This window comes from Nothoprocta perdicaria, unplaced genomic scaffold (assembly GCF_003342845.1).
Source record: "Nothoprocta perdicaria isolate Ctin4 unplaced genomic scaffold, notPer1 scaffold_143, whole genome shotgun sequence".
NCBI classification, from domain to species: domain Eukaryota; kingdom Metazoa; phylum Chordata; class Aves; order Tinamiformes; family Tinamidae; genus Nothoprocta; species Nothoprocta perdicaria.
This window is the reverse complement of record NW_020454572.1, coordinates 1,389,489-1,410,258: the sequence shown is the minus strand read 5'-3', so window position 1 is coordinate 1,410,258 and position 20,770 is coordinate 1,389,489. Positions and strand designations below refer to the sequence as shown.

The window sequence follows — 20,770 nt, the reverse complement described above, 5'->3', positions numbered from 1 at the left end:
AATTTGAGGCCCATGCTGCCCTCAAACATCTGTCTTGACAAAAGATGTGAAGCTTTTGTGAGCAAAGCCTCAAGACTTTGAGTGCTGGGGATGGACAGTATTGGTTCTACCTTGGCCTACCTTGCTTTGCTCGGGCCAGTGTGTGATGAACACAGTGAGATGGCAGTGCTGGAGCTGTCGGTCCTGGGCCATCCTTGGGTGCTCGCCTGCTGGGGGACATTTCTGAAACACCTGCCTCACGTCAGCCRGCAGCTGAGGTAGCAAAGGCGGGACATGGAGCGATCGGCTCCCAGTTTACCCCACTTATCCACGGAGATGAAGTTGGCTGTGYGCAGCGCTGTGCCTACGTGGTTGTTGGCTCTCCCAGTCCCGCCTGTCTCCAGAGGCGCTAATTACAGCGGGCGTTGCTGGCGTGGCCCGAGCAGACGAGCCAGACTGCTGCTAACAACGCTCGACTGCCTCACTCGGGCACATCCCTGAGCTTGGCTTTGTCCCATTTCGCTTGGAGTGCTGCACCAAGGCATCCAGGCTAGCAGTCCCATCACCCTGGAGTCCCCAGAGAGACAGGCAGCTSCCAGGGGAAGGGCCACCCCTGGGAGCTAAGGCACCTCCCGCAATCTGCATTCCTCTCCAGTCTGCCCAAGGTAGGATAAGGTTCAAGACACTATTAAATAGAGGTGGGGAGGACAACCTCCGCCCCAACTGTGCTGTTCCTTTGGATCTCTTTGCAATGTGGCTAAAAAGCACCAGTCAGGAGTAAGGAGCATTGGAAACACCTGGAAAAGAGGCAGCCCCTTCCCTTGGGGACACACAGACAGAGCAAATCTCATCACTGCAACATGGGAGCTCAACCCTCCTCAGAGTCAACTCAGCTGCCAATATTAAGGCAGACGCCAGAAGCTGAAGCCCTCTGCGCTGGTGGATGTATGGGGGGACTGGAGGAGATGGAGATGTTCAGGACACGTTCATGCACCCACTTCACCTCCTTCCCAGGAGGAACCTGGCTTGTCCTGCCACATCCCAGTTCCTGCAAGCGCTGCGTGTTTCCTGGAGCGGTGGCAGCACCGGGCCTCGAGGCTGGGGAAGAGGAGGCTTGAAGCTCCGGTTTGGCAGTATAGGGTCTCCAGTGACAGTGGCTCAAGGGCATCAGAGGCAGCCTTTTATATTGTAGCTGCAGCTCCCCACCACCGAGCCCTCGCTGTCCTTCTGCGAGAGAAGGGCGAGTCCCTGGCCTCGGGAGATGAGCTGGCAGGCAGGGAGCAGCTGGGCATTCATTAGCCCCAGCCCCTGTCCTCATGCTCGTTAGCGCCCCAGTTCTGCCACCCTTAATTACACTAGTCGATGGTATTCTGCCAGCAGTCCTGCTGGCTTTTACGGGGCCGCTTAGGGCCTAGAGGAGATATTCAACATCTGTGAGGGTGGCAGAACCAGCCCAAATGATTATACCTGCTAGACAGCAATCACTGGAGATAAAAGGAAAGGAGAGATGTTAATAAACCCCAGAATTTCCTGCTGGGAGCAGAAATGTCTTTGGTTCACCTTAGCGTTTTCCAAACAGTTGGAGAGCATTCTCTGGCAATAGCCTTCTGTTCTATTGACATTATATCCTCATTAACCCAATTTTACCACTTAAATCAGGGASGGAGGAGGGAAAGGGGGAGAAAATTGTATTTGTTTAAATACCTTTTTTTTTTCCTCCAGGCAAGATGTTGTTACAAACAGCAATTTTTTAATAGGAAGAAGAAGCTTTTGTTACAGCTTGTATTTATATTCAGCAGAATTTTCAGTGGAAGAGGTTTTGCGTGAGAGGTGACTAAAGCCAAAAATACCTGTAGCTCTCACACCTCTGCTCTGCTCACTCACTTTCAAGATGGACAGAGACCAGCCTTCAATTCCCTGTCTTCAGCTCTGCAGCCAGGTGGACTTTTACATCCTAGGTAGATCATKCCATATTAAAGCTGAGGGTACGTCAAACTTGGGGATGCATCTCAAGCTACGTTTTGTTGCACCCGCTGTGTAGAAAGGAAGATGGAAAGTGCAGGGCAACTGGGTTCTGGGCACGTCATCAGAAAAACAGTTTCCAAGCGGAGTCCTTCCGGTAGTGGAGGATGTAATAGTCATGGAAGTACAACAGCACCATGAGAGGAGGCCCCAGGACCAGGCTGATCCACATGAGGATGTTACCRTAGCTGCCACCAAAAAGCCATTTCAACAGGCAAGAGAGTGGGATCTGTTGGGAAAAGCAAAGAGCAGCTGCTTATAGAAGTCTGGTGGGTCAGTCCTACCATTCTCTAAGGGATGCTTGTGCCCTTAACTAGAGGACAGATCTATACTGAATTTGTTTTTCTATTATCAGGATGATTACTCAATTTATTTCTAAAGGGTGCCCTTGCCAAAGGGCTCCAGGCTTTTGCACTTCCTAATAAAACAATCACAAACCCCCTAATGGGACCACCTGCTAAAGCCTAAGTATGCTAGAGCAGAAGGAGAAAGAAAGGGTTATACATGCAGAGCCAAGAGTTGCCATACTTGAGGGCAYGATGGGAAGGCAACGATTTCATAGTGACGTTTAAAGGCTGAAGGAGATGAGATGGAAAGGATTTGAGAAGGCAACGTGTTTTGCATCCAGAAACCATCAGGTAGATCGTTACAGTGAGGAAATCTGTCCCCTTAACAACACTCAGAAGCTTTCAAAGCAGTGGCAGGCTTAATGCAAAGCAGGTGACCTACTCCATCCCCACCAAGCTGGTTACAAAATCCTTGARGCTCTGCTCTCATTTGCAGAAAAAAGATCTGACAGGAAATTTCAGGCATAAACAACTTGAAGATCTGATTTACTTTTTTTTCACATCTCTAGTGCGTATAGGCAGTATGCAACCCCATCTCCCTCCCACCAAAGACATGTTTTCTTGAAGGACTCACATAGAAGTCCAGGTACACAGCCTTTTTGGGAGACAGAAATGAAGGAGGCTCTTCATGAGCCACCAGGAATTATATTGCCATGGAGCGCTCCATGACAAAACCCATCATTTAGATCTTGCCTGGCTGATACGTGCCACGAGGTCAGAATGGACTGTTTTAACTACCAYCTCAAAACAACACTCTTTGTGCCTTACCTGATAAATATCAGTACCAAGAGTTTTGTGATCAGCCCCCCAATACGCTGAGGTCTGCTAACAGATTCTTCGCTCTAGGATCAAGCCCATACCTGAGAGAGCATCGCAGCAAACAACCAAAACCGGAACATCTTCAGTGGGATGGCGATCAGATACTGGAAAAGACAAGATCAAGAGCCTSTGATGCACTTTCCTGTGTGATTGTGTCTTGTATTTTGCTTTTGAGGGGTAGTGGTCCAGTGCTGGTGAGACCCAGAGGTTCCAGATAGCAATGATCAGAAGCCACCAAGCAATGTTCTTGGCATTAAATGAAGGTATATTCTGTGCTACAAAGATGATCATGCAAACAYTTTTTCTAGTTTCTGGAAACCATTGAAATTTCTAGTTGGAATCAAGGTTTACACTGATCTAAAGCTAGCAGGTCAACAGTGATGGCACATGGAAGGTCAAGAACTGCAACACACTGGGGACCCAAACACTCAGTACCATGAATGCAAGCATGCTGGAGTGCTAATCTAATCAGTTTGGGAAGCTCGAGTGTTATTTTGCTATGTGACTCTTCTCACTCAGACTTATTTCAGTATTCAAAACTGTTTGCTATCCAAGTCGACCCCAAACTTTAGTCCTTTAGGCAGGATTTGGTCTCAGCACCCCACTCGGATTGGGTTCTGCAGGTAACGAGCCCAACTCTCGAAATCTCAGCTATGTCCTYTAAAGCTGTGAGTTTAAGTGACCGAGAGGCTTTGGCAGTGTCAGCCGAGTATGCCACGAGTTGGATGGCTGCTGCGGTGACCTACCTCAAAGAAACACGCAGAGAGTAGAAACGCAGCCAGGCGGGCCTGCCACTTGTCATAGCCGTGGTGCAGCAAGGGCTTGTAGACGTGTCTAGTTACACAGCACAGAACAACGTGAAGAAGCTTGATAAACTGTTCCCTCCGCACTGCTAGTCATTAACATCAGGATTAATCACACAGCACGAGATAACGGGGTTTACATCCAGCAGCCACCAAAGCCAAATGAGTCGCTCCAAACACACATGCCCATGAATCAGTAAAAGCGGCAGACTTGCAGAAACACTGTCCATGCACACCCCGAGCTAAAATCCTGGCAGTGACTGATGGGGGTGGGGAGAAAAAGGCTCTTCTGAGTTGCTGGGTAGCTATACTGCCTCAAAATGAAGTCTAAACCTTCCCAGGTTTCCTGTCTGCTTCCATACAGGGTGCATTTTAACCCTTTTCCTGCACACCTGAACACTATTTATACAGGTGGGCGAGTTGTTGCAAAACTGGTCAAAATCAAAAACAGGGCTGCCAACTTAGGTAGCCCAAGGAGCTTAATTTTCTAGACTACTACTTTAAAGCTCAGCTTTTGTGCCTCAGGGGATGACGGCCACAARAATCCTGCATAAAACGCTCCTGACTTAGTGGAGGGGGACGTCAGCACCTGAAAGGCATGGACGCTGCCAAGCCCGATCACTTAAAAAGACTCAGCTCTTACACTGCTGCCTTTCTCGCTTTGCAGCCAAGCGGGAGCAAACAGGACTTTGTGGACCAAGCTACAGGCTGAAAAGCATGACCATGCCTTAACCTTCTGCATCTGCATGGGAAATGCCAGAAAAACAGCGTCCCAGAGACATTCATAGAATGAAGCAGTTTCTACCTATTTACAGATGTGTAAGAACCTGTTTCCAGCTGAAATAGTAAGGAATGCTTTGGAATTAACCTCCTTCCTAGCCAGATCATAGAGATGATCTCCTTGGACCTCCTGGACTCCTCCAAGACTGTCAGTGAAGGAGCAGAATGGGTGACAAAAGAAGCAATCCCTCATGGACGGGAGGTCCTGATGACATTCCTGCCCCCACCATTTTCCAAGTGGGACTTCTTGTTTAGCTCCCTCCCTAGAGAAGGGCCAGGATTTAGCTTGCCAAGACCACTCCCAACAGTGCAAAGTACMTACTCACACCAACTTGGAAGCTGTTAAATTAACCAAGTCATTTCATTGCAGTCAGCCCCCTGCTATGCCTCTGAGACGATACTCAAATGTAAAGCTCACCCATTAATTACTTTAAACGCCAAGGTTTAATTGCAATGCACAGAGTTAAACTGCCAACCAGCCAAACTTTGAGGGCCATACAGGAGACAGTCCTGGCCACAGCAAGCTAATCCTTCAAAGAAGATGATTATTATTAATGTTATTGATTCTTGGCAGCAATAGCTCCTTTTTTAAACGCAAGACGTGCTAATTGGAAAGCGCCGAGCACGGTGTTGTACCTGTCTAGCCATCTGTGAGCCGGGATATTCCATCTGGACCAGAACTGTAAGACTGAGTCTGCATTCCTACAAAGACAGAAGGAGGAGAACCAGATGTCTTTTAATAGTGCGAGAGACACCACACACCCATCCTACCACATGGACATCCTTACCCATGGGTGAGGTAAAGCTGCAGCAAAAATGAAATTGCATCCGGGCTGGTTATCCCAGCACAAGCGAAAGGACATGGGATTAGAAGGACATGGGGYTCCCCATCACCCTTGGAGTCCAAAATGAAGTTGGCACCCGTTGTTTGGGGCATATGCTCCACAATGCACACAGGGCGGCAACTTGCATGTGTGCAGCACCCCGTGTTCATCCAGATTTAGGATTTAGAGACCATGAGACCTCAAAGACATGACAACAGACACAGTGCTGATGTGCTCAATCCCCAAATCTACAGATAATAACTGATTTTTGGCCCTTGTCAGCATTGAGAGAGCGTCAATCTCAATTATGGACACACGAAATTAGCTGCGACCTGGAGGTATCTATCAGGAGGACGAAGGGAAACCTCCTCTGCCAGCCTCTCCACCCAACCTACCATACACCTTCTCCGTGCTGCACGCTGGTGCCATGCTGCAGGCCATCAGATCACTGGAGACGCCTGTGATCTCAACGGCACCGCTCCTGATTTCCCTTTGAAAGCATCAGCAGTCTGACCGGACTGGAAGGGTCAGTCAGTCAAGGCGACAAACGCCTGACTGATGAGAGACACCGGCACACATTGACTTGACTGGGCTATAAACATTTCATCTTCCTGACAACGCTTCCATTGGGCAAAGGGAATGAAGCATCCGACGGAGCAGCTCCYAACTTCACGCTGCGGGCTGCACTCTTGGAGTTCTCCTAAAAGCCCTGCTTGGAGCGTGAGCTTACRTTTAACTTAGACTGCCTCAATAATGAAAATTTGGGATTTAGAAAAACCATGGTGTGGCCTCAGCTCGCAGTATATACTGGCTTTATTAGRGCCAGCTCTGGAGCGGTCTTTCAGGAGTGGAAAGTAAAGTCAGACATGGAAAGAATACCAAATAAATAAATAAATAAAAGCTACAGCCTAAAAAAAAGAGCTCTGTGATTTCTAAGCCAGCTTCAYGACTTTTGGGGCCTGATTCATTATTTTCTAAACACATTGTTGTCCGAACRTAATTTAGCTCACAGAATGTTTGTTAGTCTAGGGACAACGACATTTCCTGGGGTTAATGGATTCTGTAACCCGTTTTGGTTATTTTTAAAGCTCCATCACCAGCAGCCAGCTGGAGAGCACCCTATTAGTGAACACCCCAGCAGAGCAGCGACCAGCGCGGGATATCTTTTTGGCACGGGGGACAGGGCAGGGACGAGGAGTTCCCTGCTGGCCCTTGGGGAAGAGCAGAGAACGGCAACGGCACAGCCTAAACCACACACTGCAGCACCCACCTCGAGGTGCCCATGTCCCATGTACACCTCCAAAGCAGGGTGCCAGGTCAGGGTGGGCAGGCTCACTTGGACTGAAGCAGCACCTGCTGCATCTGGAGCTCACCTCTATTTGTATCCCGATATACTGGTTTGTATCCCTATTTATTTCAGGCCCACTGCAGATCCTGTTTCACTTTTAGGTTCATACATGCATCTTTTCTCWGTGGAAACTCAGATTGCAACTCCTGTTCCATCAATACTTAACCTGTTAATCTGTTTTTACCATTAGAATGATCTGATGATTTATAGAAGTATGTCCTTAAACCGTGCACATTCATTTTTGCCTAGCTGTTGCACCCTTATWATTTGTTACCGATACGAAGATGTCCAGTTTCTCTTAGCCAATTACGCTGGAAAAGGAGCTTAGGTTACAGAAAATCCAGCAGAGGTTGGAAACATAACTCTCATTTACAGTCTGCTGGTAACCATTCTCACAGATCCATTTCCTTGTGTGGGGATGGAAACAAGAAACAGAAGCGAAAATAATTTTAGGTGCCGGTTTAGATGTCAAGCCAAAATAGGTAAGGATCTGATTTTTGGATCTCGTCCATACCTTGCTGGAATAAATCAAGTGTCTGCTTCTAAAGAAACAGTGGGGAAAGCAAAAGTTAACGTTTACTCCTAATGTGCCCAAAGTGTATCAATTACAGCCATTTATACCAAAATAGGTATAAAATCACTGTCACCCTCGTGGAAATGTTCACTGCCGTCTCCACCACGGGGTAAATGGCAGTGGTTAATGGGAGGCAAGCAGGGAGCATGACCTTGTTTTCTGAAAGCCTTATCTTGCTTTTGCCCTACRCACCTTACCTAACGAACCCAGCTGCCTAAATTATAAGGCAGCATTTGGGCCACGCTTGAGACTTGTCAAATTCGATGCGTCCCAGCTACTTGGTGCTCTGCTTAGGAAAACCATTTCACAGCTCTCAACACGTCTAAGCCATGCTGCACTAAGAGGCAACACAGCTTTTTCTTTTTCTCCCTTGCACCAGGAGATGAAAAGACCCCTTACCACCAGTCCAGGTAAAACTGCCGGTCACCAAATCGCAGCAATTCTGCAAGGCAATTGAGGCAGGAGTGAAAGTACCAATAAAAAAAGATCAGCCAGATGAAGTGATTTGGCACCTAGAGGAGAAACAGAATAAAATAAAGCTTTTCCTCTCGCTTTACTTCCACCCCTTGATCACAGTTTGACTATCAGCCCATACAACTGTTCCTAAAGAGAGATTTGATGATTTGATCCTCACCTTGAGCTAAGCTAAGGGAGAGTGGGCAAGGTGCTGGGAGCAAATTGCAAGGCTCAGTGGGCCTGTGGTGTGCAATGGGATGGTGCTGGGTTGAGAGAAGGAGAAGCAGAGCTCTCAAGGCAACCCAGCTTCTTTGGTCTCTGCTCATGTTGCTCAATGCCCTCTGCTAGCTGGGGATGCCCTGCAGGGACAGCACATGYGCGTGCATTGTAATTTTAAGTCCAAAAAGCCCTCATTAAGTGAACTAGATAAAGGCAAATGCATCTACCCAGGAGCTTCAGTAAAAAATGCTGCTGCATTAATCACAGCCTTACCTTCAGCRACCATTACCTGCCTGGTCCTTGCCTTGCAGGCACAAGTTATAACCCTTTAAATGCATCAGTATCATAAAATCACAGCTCTGCTGGCATGAACATGGCTATGTGAGACTAAAGATGCTCCTGCGACAGTTCTCGAAAGATCTTGGCCTTGGCAAAGGGGAGCTGAGGGACAGAGAGTGCCTGTAGTGCCCAGAGCACCAGCAGGGAATGCCATAGCAAACTGCTAATTTGGGAGACGACTTCAAGAGCCACGTTTAGATACCACGATGCGCTGTCACAGACCAAAAGGGAAGAGAAAGATGTAATTAAAAGGTTAAATCCGGTGAAATGGAAGCAAACCAAGAGAGCTGCTGAGAGCTCATGATTAGGCCACTGATAAAACAYTGCACAGGTTTTGAGCAGGAAAGCACAGGAGCAGGAAAATCCTTCAGACAAGGAGAATGTGCCATTGAAATCTTAGTGTGCCCTATGACAAAGCATCAAATAGCAAAAAGCACTTCCCATAGGATTCAGGGGGAGAAAAAAAAAAGGATTAGGGAGCACCCRTCAGGATTTACTTTGCAGCATTTTGGAGTATTTTGTGGGGCAAGAAAAATAACCAAACCCACCAGAGTGCAACATCAAGACGCACCATCCAAGTATGCGTGCATTTGGGGGAAGAGTATAAGGTAGACACACGTGTCATTAAATTTGGACATTAAATGGGCTGTTGAACCTGGGCCCAAGCCCACTTAAAATAATACAAAYAACTGGGAGGGCAAATAACCACTACAGAGGTCACTAGGGCTTAGAGACGCAGCAGCAGAAGCCCCCTTATCCCTCCCGAGCAGCAACGTTGTGCAAGAATTAGCACGTGATGGTTGCAGACCCAAGGAGACTCTGCTGAGAAGCTTTGCAAGTGCAAAAGGAGCGAGYAGAGTAATACAAGGAAGAGAAAAAGAGCCAGAAGTTTCTCTCTGGGATGGGTCTTTCTGTACAAGCATTTGGGGAAGTGACCGGTCTGCTAAATCAGCGCAACGCTGGCYCTTCTTCCCAGCCTCGAGTCTATGCATTGCGTTCTGCCTTGCTGCAACCAATACTATTATTTTTGATCCCCAAAGCTCTGAAGAGCTACATTTCCAGGACACAAGTGAAAAGCCCAAAGGGAAGTCGGCGAAGAGCTGAAGATGAACTGCTCTCAAGCTAGKGAATTAACTCCTGGGACAGATCGAGTGGCTGTAGAGCCAGGCGTTAAGATATGCCATGAAATATTCCTCTCTGAAAAGGTTTCCTAGTATGACGTACAGAACAGTGATACCTCTTCAAGTCCTTTTTATCCAGTCGCCCRTCAAACCTGGTAAGACACCGTATCCAAAGGAAAGTTATGATCCTCCCAAAAGACCCTAAGCAGACTCCACAAAATCCCCAGGCTTTGATATCGGTATTTTGCACGAAGACGTTTCAGTAAAGCCACCATGAAGGGCAGCAGCCTTTTGGACAGATTCGGAAGGGAACAGAGCTTGCACTGCCCAAGCTCCTTAGGTTTCTGGTGCAAGGGCAGCTCCCTAATGCATCAGCCCAGCGGCTGAACAGCGACGGGGCAGCCTGGCCTTACCGCCAGCTTCAGGAGGTATTCTGTGAGCAAGGTGGACTCGATTTCCTGCGGAGAGAAATGAAACACATCACAGCATGATCTCTAGGCAAGGCAGTGAAATGGAATAAGGTCAGAGGAAAGCGATGGGTCTTATCTGCTTACCATGATGGGCTTCATTGATTTATGTATGTTTGGTACAATCCACTGAAAGCAAAAACAAATAGAGAGCAATGAGCTGCGCAGTTCTGAACACAAGGCTCCGTAAAGCGGCTCGTTATCTTGTGATTGCTATAATTAAATGATACAGCTGCAGCATGAGCCCATACAGATGGGCTCCAGCAGCAGGYGACCGCCGGGTGCCTCCCTCTTAGCACCCAGGGCGGCTCAAACGCCTTTGCTGCCCTTCACACGGGCAGCTAAGCTTGAAACCCCACTATGTGGGCAGGACAGGTAGGTAGGTAGGACCAAGTCCTCCAGCCTTCTGGAGCTGAGGGRCTTCTGGAGCTGAGGGGAGAGAAAAAGGCCCCCAAATTAACTCTTTTGGGAGGTATCAGGAGAAAAGAACCCTCCTAGCATCTTCTATTAAGTGCAAAAGGCTGCCAGCTCAGGTGAGCAGCTCACAGAGATGACTATTTTAAGTACCTTATAATAGTGTGGGCTTTATGCCATGCTTATATGGGAACAAAAAATTTCCTCGATACCCTCAAAAATCTTCTTTGAATAAATCCCCCTTTACTGTGCTCCACTGCCACCAGCCTGGGCACAAAGCACTTGGGAGAAATCCTGCCCGGGATCCTGAGCACACCAAGTGACAGCTGCCAGGAGACGGAGCCRATGGTAAGGTAAGCACCAGGGAGAATGACTTGCCTTAGCACAGCTACAAAGCTTTTCTTCTGCACAGCCCATGATAGCTTAAAAACATATAGCCTTTCACAAGGGAGAGATGACTCAGACCRGAGATGCAAACAGCCATCCAGTCCATAAAATAAAGTGAGAAACATGGTGAAAATTCCCCATTCCCTCATCCCAGTGCCATCTCTAGCCTTCTTGACACTAAGCAGGCACTGGAATCCTGAACTGATGTTCAAAGAGATATGGATAAGCTGATATGGATATGTTGTGTGGAAGTAGATAGGGATAAGTACAGACATGATAAAGTGAGCTGTTTCAGCAGTGCCTAAGCACTAAGATAGRCAGAGGTGCTCTATACAATAAGAAGAATGAAGTGGTGCAGGTTGGTATTGCCTAGAGTGTAAAAATGGTAATAACTGCATTGCAATGGTCCTTATTGTATGGGGCAACTGAATCCTTGGGTTTTAACATTGAACAAGTGAAAAAGTAATACCTGCTGAATTAGCCCCAGCATGAGATGAAAGAGAAATACCTGCAAAAAAAAAATTGGACAAGACATCAGTATCCTTCACTGAATCCCTCATTCTAAAGCCATCACATCCCGTATCCTAGGGCATCACTCCATATCTTCATCTACTTTGCWTTTAGATACCAAAACCGCCAGCGTGGTTTGGGGCCAGTGGTTCTGCAATGAGTGATGAGACCACGGGGCTTAATTYGGTTTCGTTTGTTGGCAAGAAGCAAGAGAGTCCCATGCACTTCACATCCCCTCTGTGTCAGTTCCCACCAGAACCCCTTTCAAGGCGAATCTATGCTGGCCAAATCCCCACTTCCATTCGAGAAGCCTAGAAAAGGAGGAGAGGAATTAGAAAGGGCTGCATGAAATCCCCATGATTAGTCAAATATCCCTGTGCGAGGGCTGGAATGTGCAGGATTTAACAGACAACTGTATCACCACTGGATTTATCGAAAACGAAAGCAGACGCAGACAGCAAAGGAGACTGCTGCATTTTTAGCAGAGTGCCCATCCAGGCTGGAGGATGTCTCTTTCCTCCTCTAGGACCCCACAGACTTAGGAAAAGCATTTAAAATATGAGAAATACCCTTCTTTTTGATAAACATTAGAGAAAACATGTCTGTGTGATAAGGGAGTGTTCAATGCACATCTGTAACATTAGCACCCAAAGGAACAGAGCCACTGTGAATCTCAGCRTTCAATACAGTAACTGCTGCTATCCAAGGAGGGTCCCTGAGGGTGAYAGATTTAAGTGAAGTGTTGGTTGTTTTCTTACCATTTCAAGCAGCCTCTTAAGGACATAGCCATGTCTGCAGTGCTTTAGCCGTGGGAAATTCAGCTGGTAGCAAAGTGTTGGGGCTAGCAGAAAATAATACAAGTCTAAGGGGGAAAAGGAAGAGAAACGCCACATATTGTTTTCCTGTGTTAGGTCAACAAAACCCACCCAGGAATTCCCATCGTAYGTAGAACCACAAGCTTGATGAAGACCCGTTTTGGGCAAAGGGGCATTCACACTGTCTTGTGACTGCACAGAACTGCGGCTGGCACGTCCCACACATCCCTCCCAGCAGGCAACCTCATGTGGAAAGGGGGACATGGGCTTTACACTTCCTTTCAGTGCAAAAAAGCAGCAGTAAACAGCCTGCAGCAAAAGGGACACCAAGTGTGGTAGTACCCATGGGATGACACTCAACCCTCTGAGGATGGAAAAAACAGAGTCACCACTGCACTGGTCTGGGGTGATCACTGGCTTGTAGAGGTCAGTGAGGATGTTCTTGATATTAAAGAGTTGGGTAGTGAAGGAATTTTATTAAACAGGTCTCTCAAATTATTGTTTAGGAATGTAAACCAATGCCCTGACTTTCAAAACATCATCTAGCAGGGAGTCCAACTGTAGAGATTTGCAAAGATACAAGTTCATTTTATCAGCCATCAAAATGGCATGGTGGAAAAGGAAAAAAACSTTTCCAGGAACTCCACATGCTCTACAGTACTTACCAACCACCAAGCTCTGCGATTCTGCAAATGAGACTTTCATTTGAAACCTTTTTTTTTAATTGTGCTGCTGTTGCCTAGCAAAGGACACGCACACAACAACCCAGGCTGCATGGCAGGAAAGGCCAATACTCTTTACACCTGAATTGCTGTCAAACACACAACACTCACACTTGAAAACTTCAGTCTTAGGTCACTTGCTAACAGTATTTTCCAACAGAGGTTTAATTTTGGAGAAATAATGCCCCACCTAAGAGATTATGGAGGCAATTTTTCTTCCTTTGGCTGAGGTAGAAGCTGCCCAGCTGCCAGTCCCTCTCTGCAACTTTCTGTAGCATATTATTATAACAATCCTGCTCTGCTGACAGGGAAGGAGTAGCTGCTGGAAAAGAAGGAACTGTTACCTTTTACTTTCAGGTTCATTGGGTAGACAATCTGCTTTGACTGTCCTCTTTCACTCCTTCTGGGGTGGTAGCTGGAGTATTCTGCTGTAACACAAAGCGTAAAGGTGACGAGTTGGGTTTAGGTGGCCCTGAATGAAGTTACATAACGAGGTCCAGGTGATGGTATCAGCAGGAGCTTTTATCTCATTGTGGTTTTGCTTTGATCCCTACAAACTGAGGCAGGGATCCCTTCCCTCTCTGAGATTCAAATGAGCAGCTTGAATCAGTCACATTGCACACACACTTTGGATGTTCTCTGTTTACATGATCCCATGTCTGTTTTCCGCAGAGCCTCTGCTTCCCTCGGTCCCCAAGGCAGAGACACGGAGGAACTTACTCCAACTCACCAGCCTGGATGAGTCCCATCAGCTCCAAAGTCAAAAATAGAGAAAGGGTCAAAGTGCTTTTTGAAAGCAGAAGAGCTCTGCAAGAAAGACCAGCAGGAACACACAAAGTTCAGGACGTAACTGAGCCTGGAGAGTAAGCAGCGTTGTTACTAGGTTAGTAAGAGGTGCAAACAGAGAGATTTTGAGGGAAAAGAAAAAGGGGGAGGAATCTGGGCATTAGCTTTCTGTTCCCCTCAAAGCCAACTGTAAAACCTTCCTTTGATGCCTCGAGAGGCACATGTTGATCACTCCTTCCAAACGCTTGGTGAGGCAGAACATGTCTAGATGCCCCAAAGACTCTCTGCTGTGAGGGAAACAGAAAAATGGAGCAGAGGATTCACTCCCAGTTACAAACTACATCCGCAATGGAGCTGGGAGCAGGGTACAGGACTCCCAGCTCTGCGCTCGGTCCACCCAACAGTAGATCATCCTTCTCAATGTCCGCTGCCGCTCACATTGATGGAAGGGTGCTGCATTTTCTGACCTTGCATCCTGGCACTTCCTCGGACAGATTTGGGGTTTGCCTCCCTATGCCAGCGATTCACCTGGTAGTATGAGAACAGTTTCAGGGTAATGATGAGATACACAAACATGGTCAGCAGCCCTCCAACTAAGAGAAAGGAGAGAAAATACAGTGAAGCAAGAGCTGATGCACCAAGTTAGCTTAGCTTCCTCACAGCAGATAACACGAGAAACTCCTCTGCTAGCCACATAACAGGCACTTCTGCTTATATAGTTGGCCAGCTGCATCCAAAATCTTTTTTGCTGGAGCACTCTGCTCATCCCAACCCAAAACCTTTCAGCTCTGAGAGGGAGGGCGCCCTGACACCTTTGCTCGCCTGCAGCAAGCCCTATAAGAAAAGGACCAAAACATCTCAGATGATGACTTCCTTTACTGTCATTCATTATTTCAGATCTTCCAAATATGACCCACRTGTCTCTCTGTCTGTCCCTTCCCCCTCTTTGTGTGGGCATACCCRCCCCCAGCGAGACTCCACTGCTGCTTGTTTAGCCTACCCTTAAATAGACCATCCTAACGATGGCAACACAGTGGGGCACTATCAGCTTAGCAGATAGGAGCAGGAGGAATATCATTTGCTGCAACTTGCTGAAGCTGCCAGTGATTTATGAGTTGTTTCAGTAGATGGAGCTATTGCTGTAGTCACAGCGAAGAGACAATTCAGGGCATTCAGAAGAAAAAAAAAATAGTGTTTGCCTGCGATGTGGCTGTTTGTCAAATGAATCCGCAGGCCCATCCAGGCAAATATGCGCCATCCAGGCAACCRCATACTCTTTTGGAAAATGTATGGGCTTGCTCTGAATCTCCCAGGACTAATTTTCAGATCTAGAGGCTCATGAGCAGCCCAGCCTAAGCTTACAGTTTAAGATGCATTTGGAAGCTGGCAGTTACCCAAAACACAACTGCTGTGTAACTGCGGTATATAAAGAGAAGCACTTGCCACAGTCATCGGCCAGTTCCTCTCAATGGTGCCAATATCCATGGGTTTTTTTAATGTTAGATGTCACTACCATGGAAGCGACACACGGGTGCAATTCCTGGACTGTTTTATTGCTGGATACCCTTGGCTGATAGAGCCGGGCTTTCCGAATATTTACCAACATGCACACCGAGGAAAGGAATACGGAGAAGAAGGCAAGGAAGCGAGCTTCCAAAAAAATTGCCCTTGATGTGTGTGATTCTTTAAAGGGCCCAGGCTGATGATTATGATCATAAACTTAGGCAGAAAACAGCAAGCAATTCATGGTACAATTAGAATTTGAGATAAATGGATTAATAAGTCCCTGCTCAAGCATCTAATTAGGACAGGGCTGTATTCTTCAAAGGCTTCTGTTGACATTATCCATTACTGAAGGGGAATTTGGATTTAATATCTCCTTGGTATGCAACCTCATTACCATTTTCCCCGATGGGAGCTACATGCCCCAACGAAAGGCCAGGGAACATTATACTTAGCACAGAACACTTTCAAAAATCGACCCCTTATGCTCTGAGCATTGCATAAGACCCGCTGGCAAGCCACATAGGACTGGTTAACACCTCTGCCCTATATATATATGTATTTTTTTTTAATGGTGAGGGTTAAAGGTAGTATTTTATACCAGGCAGCCCTTCTATTCTGCCAGCCACATCCACTGTGGAACACGATGCCATTTACTGCTGGGCTGCGGGTAAGCCTGGGTAACACTTTGAGCCATGAACAAATCTCTCACCTGGAGTTATGGCTTTCATTCTATAAACCATCACAGCCGGGAACGCCACCAGGGAGAGCAAGTTAAGAGTCTGCAGCGCCAAACCCAGGAATCCAGAGCCACGGACCTGCAAAGGACACGAACGGGGCGTTATGACCCTACCCAGGGGCGGTTTAGTCTTATGAATAAGGGGCTCTAAATGAGGAGGCATCTGGTGAGCTGACAGATAACTGAGCCAGGCACACAAGGAGTTTCTGCCCTGCATTTCTGCTAAGGGCTCGGGGTCTAGTTTCTATCATATCACTCAGTCCCTGGCTCCAAAGCAAGGCTGCTTGTTGCAGTAGCCCCTGCGGTAGTTTTGCATTGAGGCAATGATCAAAATCAAGGCCCCAAAACCCTTTTCAATGGTTTTAAATCTAAATTTAGAGCCTAATCTCCAAATGAATGTATGAAGCTGCTCTACCTCACTGCAATACTAATGTGCTTTACAAATATATTATGGCTGGCGGGCATCTCATCTTGCCAAGTGTAGACGTAGTGAGGAGTCAGACTAAGGGAAGGGATTTTGCTCAAAAGACCCATCATTGCAAAGAGCAAATGAAGGAAACAGTTCACTCACCTTTTTTAAATACTTTTCTATAAAAACTGCAGGAAGTGCAAGCAAAACAGAAGCTGCAAGGAAAGAAATAACACAAACATCAAAAAAAAAAATCTCTATTAAAGCCACCACTGGTAGGGACACTGGGCTGGACCGAACTTGCAGGCAGAAATGGTAAGCTAAGACTTGTGCAGAGATCACCAAACCTCTGCAAAATGGGACTTGCATTTGGTCCCTGAGTTAGGAAGGGATTGATAGCATCCCTGTGGCTTCTCGAGAACCTGTGYGGATTTGCAGGTGTACTCCAGCACCAAAACAGAGATGTTCTCATTCGTCTCCATGAGCAATTAACTGTGAAACCTAGTGATAATTTAAATTTGGTGTTTATGACCATGTCAGTCCTAATCAGCTTCACGACTAGCTGTTTTGGGCTGGGTAGCCAGAGCAAACTGCGATCGTGCCCTTACCTCCTTCTCTAATTATAAGGAAGGAAATTGAATGCAAGGGCACATCTAAAAAGTGGAGGAACCTGCAACAATTAAAATGTAACCTCACGCAGGGAAATCAAATGAGTAATGTCTATTACGAGCAGTAGCTAAGTGTTTTCTGGCGTTCCACAATAAAATCATTCCTGAATCTTAAAGCCAAAATAGACTTGAATGCAAAGAGGTTATAAACAACCTGCTTCGGTTTTAGGGACTTGCACAAAATCGTTATTTTTAGCATTTGACTCACACGTTTCTCATGACTAACATTCCAGATGTGTCTCTGTGCTTCGGGGGAAAGGGACCACAGGCTGCTCTCAGCCCCATCCTGATTCTCTGGTCATTCTGATCCCTGCTTGGACGGAGACTACCCAGCAGGTCTCACCTGTCTGAGACTCTCATCACGTGGACTCACTTTGGAAAACAAACTGTGATTCTCTTTGGAACAAAGTGTATTTTTCCACCATATTAGCAAAGCTTATCTGTAAAGGAAACCAACTAGAGGGGCAGCGCTGCAAAGCCCCTCTGGCACCTCACTTCCATGGGCACCACCTCCTGATAGGTGTGGGCACCTAAAAATCGGTGGCAAACCTGACCCTTAGCCTGCAGAGTGAGCTCTGTTGGAAACCACGGGCCGTTACAAACCCCACTTGAAGGAAAAATTACTCTCCTCCAGCCTGACATCAACTGCAGAAGCCTTATAAAAGCACCTCCCTGTATTGCATACGAGTCTCTTCTGGAGGAGGACACTGGGCAAAGGCTAAAGTGTACAAAATGTGGTGCCTAACGCACCACGAAAGGCACTCAGCTGCTCCACGATGGAGATGAAGGGTCAGAGGGGAAGGCAGCAAAAGCCTTTGCATCACAGCACTGATCAAAGGAGGCCTCATACTCTTTAAGGGCCACCAATTGTGATATTAAGGGACACAATCACCTCCAAAAAATCACTGCTGGTGAATGCATGCAGCTGCACTTTCTCGAGTGGATTTACATCTACTCCTGCCATTGGGATATTTGGGCCTAAAATTCCACTGGGAGAAGGAGAAWTCTTTATGCTGAAAATAAGGGTCTGCAAACATCATGGATCTCAATGAGATTACTTGGGTTTGCCAGATCTTCCTCATTGAATGTGCTTTCTTGTTACTTTGCTATCTCTGCTTGTAAATACAGTATTATAAGAGAATGCAACAATCAAGAGAGATGCAGTCTCTCCTAGCAGAGATTAAATCCTTCAAAATCCACGTCTGGGTTTGTGTGATAAAACCTGGCATTGAGTACAAGCCAAAAAGTCCAGAGGGGAAAAAAAAGTTTGCTCTTAAGCTATTTCACAGGGTTTTGTCAACTTTAAATGTGATGGTCTTGAATACTTGGCTGCTGACACTCAACCTTGCTAGCTTACCGGCAATGAGATATATTGCTGGCCACTTATAGGGGTCTTTAATGAAAACTGAGATGATCTTTATGGGATCAAAGAGAAGTCCGTACCTGGAAGAGGAAAGCAGTCAGGTTTGAGGATAACCTATGCCAGGATGCTCTCAGGGTTACAGGAGCCTGYCTCATCTCTTCCTCTCATTCCCCCCTGCCTTGGATTGCAGAACTTCTCCTAACGGGGAAGTTCAAAACGGCCAGCAGTATCTCCTTAAGCTTCAGGACCAACAAGTTAATACCTGAAACCTCCTTGCCCTCTTCTCCAGCACCCACCACCCCCTGCTCCAGCAGGACATAGTGGCCAGAGGCTCTGGATTCCAGAGGACTCCATGGACACCCTTTCAACAGCGCAGAAGATGCCCCTAATCAGCCCAGCTCTTTGGTGGGCTGGTTTTCTGCAGGAGCATAGGCAAGGAACTGCCTTACTCTGCTCCTCACAGAGCTCGWGGGTGGCTCGCTTGCTGTGTGCTCTCGTTACGGTGCTAACACTCCTTTCCCCTGCTGCACCAAATTTCTGGTGAGCAAATCCTGACTCAAAGCACATCACACGGGCTCAGGAGGTATCGGTGCAGGTCCACCAGCTACGGTTGAGTAGGATAAGCAAGAAGATTTACATATCTATAATGCAGTAAGACCAATAGCTAAAACATTAAAATGAAAGCTCTAAAGCATTCTTGTTTAATACTAAAGGATCCAAAAACCTCTTTTATGGCTTTTTTGACGTGCTGCATTGTGTTCAGCGGGTGCTGCTGGACAGCACTTCATATATGTGGTCAAAGAAGGAGAAACGTGGGCCTCCCTCTGAGGACAAATCTGCTCTCCCTGCAATTCAGGAGTCATGCTCTTATTCTAGATGTCAAGAAGTAAGTAACAAGGCTTTTTTGTTTGTTTTTCCCTAACTCACTTACTTGATAAAATTCTCCAGGCTCATGTGAATATGAGTGAGAACCTGGAATGAAGAACCAGATTACCACGATATATACAGAAACATATTTAGGATATCTTTAGGCAGCTATGCACTATTCCAGCATGCAGAACAAAGACTTTCTCCTTAAACTAACTAAAAGGGCTCTGCCAATGTTATCATCCCAGCTTGCTTTTACTAGCCATGCCCAACGTACCTCAGAAACAAATACAGCATTTCTTTTCAGATGTGAAGGTCATATAACAAAACTCCCCTGCCGTCTTCTCTTTCAAACAGGTCACTAATGTCTAATTTTTATGTAATTTCTTACAAACAGTTGCTTCCTTCTGTGCAGGAATGAGGAGCGATTCATTAGACCCTAAAGATTTTGGGTCTCAGCTTTGAGCATCTTGTACAACTTGGCTGCATGGAGCTGGAGAGCATCCATGAAGACGGGTGTAGGATAAACACCACTCCCAACAGCTTCCCTCGACACATCATCATAACAAGACAGATAAAAGGACATTTCTAASCCATATCTAACCCCGCCGCGACTTCCAAACCCAAAGAAGAGTATATTGGCACCTTGAAACACCAAATGCAAGAACTGAGGTGAAAAGCACTACCGTATTTTGCAGTATTTCATTTAAATAAGGTTTTTAGCCACAAGGCACTAACTTCTTTACAAGAAACCCRCACCAGCACAGCCGTGACTTCTGCACTTACCAGCAGAACCACCGACCAGTTAAAAATGCCTTGGAAATTGTTGAATCCGCTCCCACAGGATAACAGCGATTCGCACAGTGAATGACAGCTAGGAAAAAAAAAAAAAAAGTATGGAAGAGTGCTTGAAACACGTTGATTTTCAGCTCGGTATTGCCCTCCCGCTGGGGTTGCCTCGTACCTGAGCCTGTCGGGGTCCTCGGGCCTGGCGCCGGTGTCYCTCGGGATGGGCTGCGGCATCTCGGGACACAGGACAAGGGCCATTTTCCGCCTCCTCCTCGTGGCCATGGTGCCACAGCAGCCCGGGGAGCGAGCGGATCCCGCCCGGCCCTGGCCGAGGCTCCGGAGCCTCAGCCCTGTTAACAGGGGGATGCGGTCAGGCACGTGGCTGGGAATGGCTTCAGYGGAGTGCTCCATGGGAAAGAGCCCTGGGAATGGCCGGGACAACGGGAAAAGGGCCGGGGACAACCGTTGCCTCGCCATTCATAAAAATACTGAACCGCCGAGGGGCGTGGCCCRAAAGGGGGCGTGGTCACACAGGGCGGAGCCACATAAGGGGTGGAGCCATAAGGAGGGCGGGGCCCGCACCACGTTGGGAGCCCTCGCGTGAAGGGGCGGGGCCCTGACCCTTTGGGGCGGGGCCAGGTCACTTCGGGGCGGGGCCAGGTCACTTCGGGGCGGGGCCCGCCTTACCGGGAGGGCGGCC

General features: G+C 47.3%; 1 protein-coding gene across 1 annotated transcript; it reads right to left on the bottom strand.

Moving 5' to 3' along the window:
* Positions 1-1,741: 1,741 nt before the first annotated feature.
* On the bottom strand, positions 1,742-20,352 carry DGAT1 (diacylglycerol O-acyltransferase 1). Its single transcript, XM_026034348.1, has 17 exons — positions 20,246-20,352; positions 20,068-20,155; positions 19,346-19,386; positions 18,353-18,494; positions 16,546-16,569; positions 15,948-16,053; positions 14,200-14,325; positions 13,291-13,374; positions 12,168-12,271; positions 11,369-11,407; positions 10,186-10,227; positions 10,045-10,089; positions 7,896-8,008; positions 5,387-5,452; positions 3,914-4,001; positions 3,209-3,271; positions 1,742-2,230 (listed from the first exon to the last, which is right to left on the bottom strand). The coding sequence occupies exons 1-17, from the start codon at positions 20,350-20,352 to the stop codon at positions 2,066-2,068; spliced, it is 1,443 nt and encodes a 480-aa protein (XP_025890133.1). The 3' UTR covers positions 1,742-2,065.
* Positions 20,353-20,770: the final 418 nt, after the last annotated feature.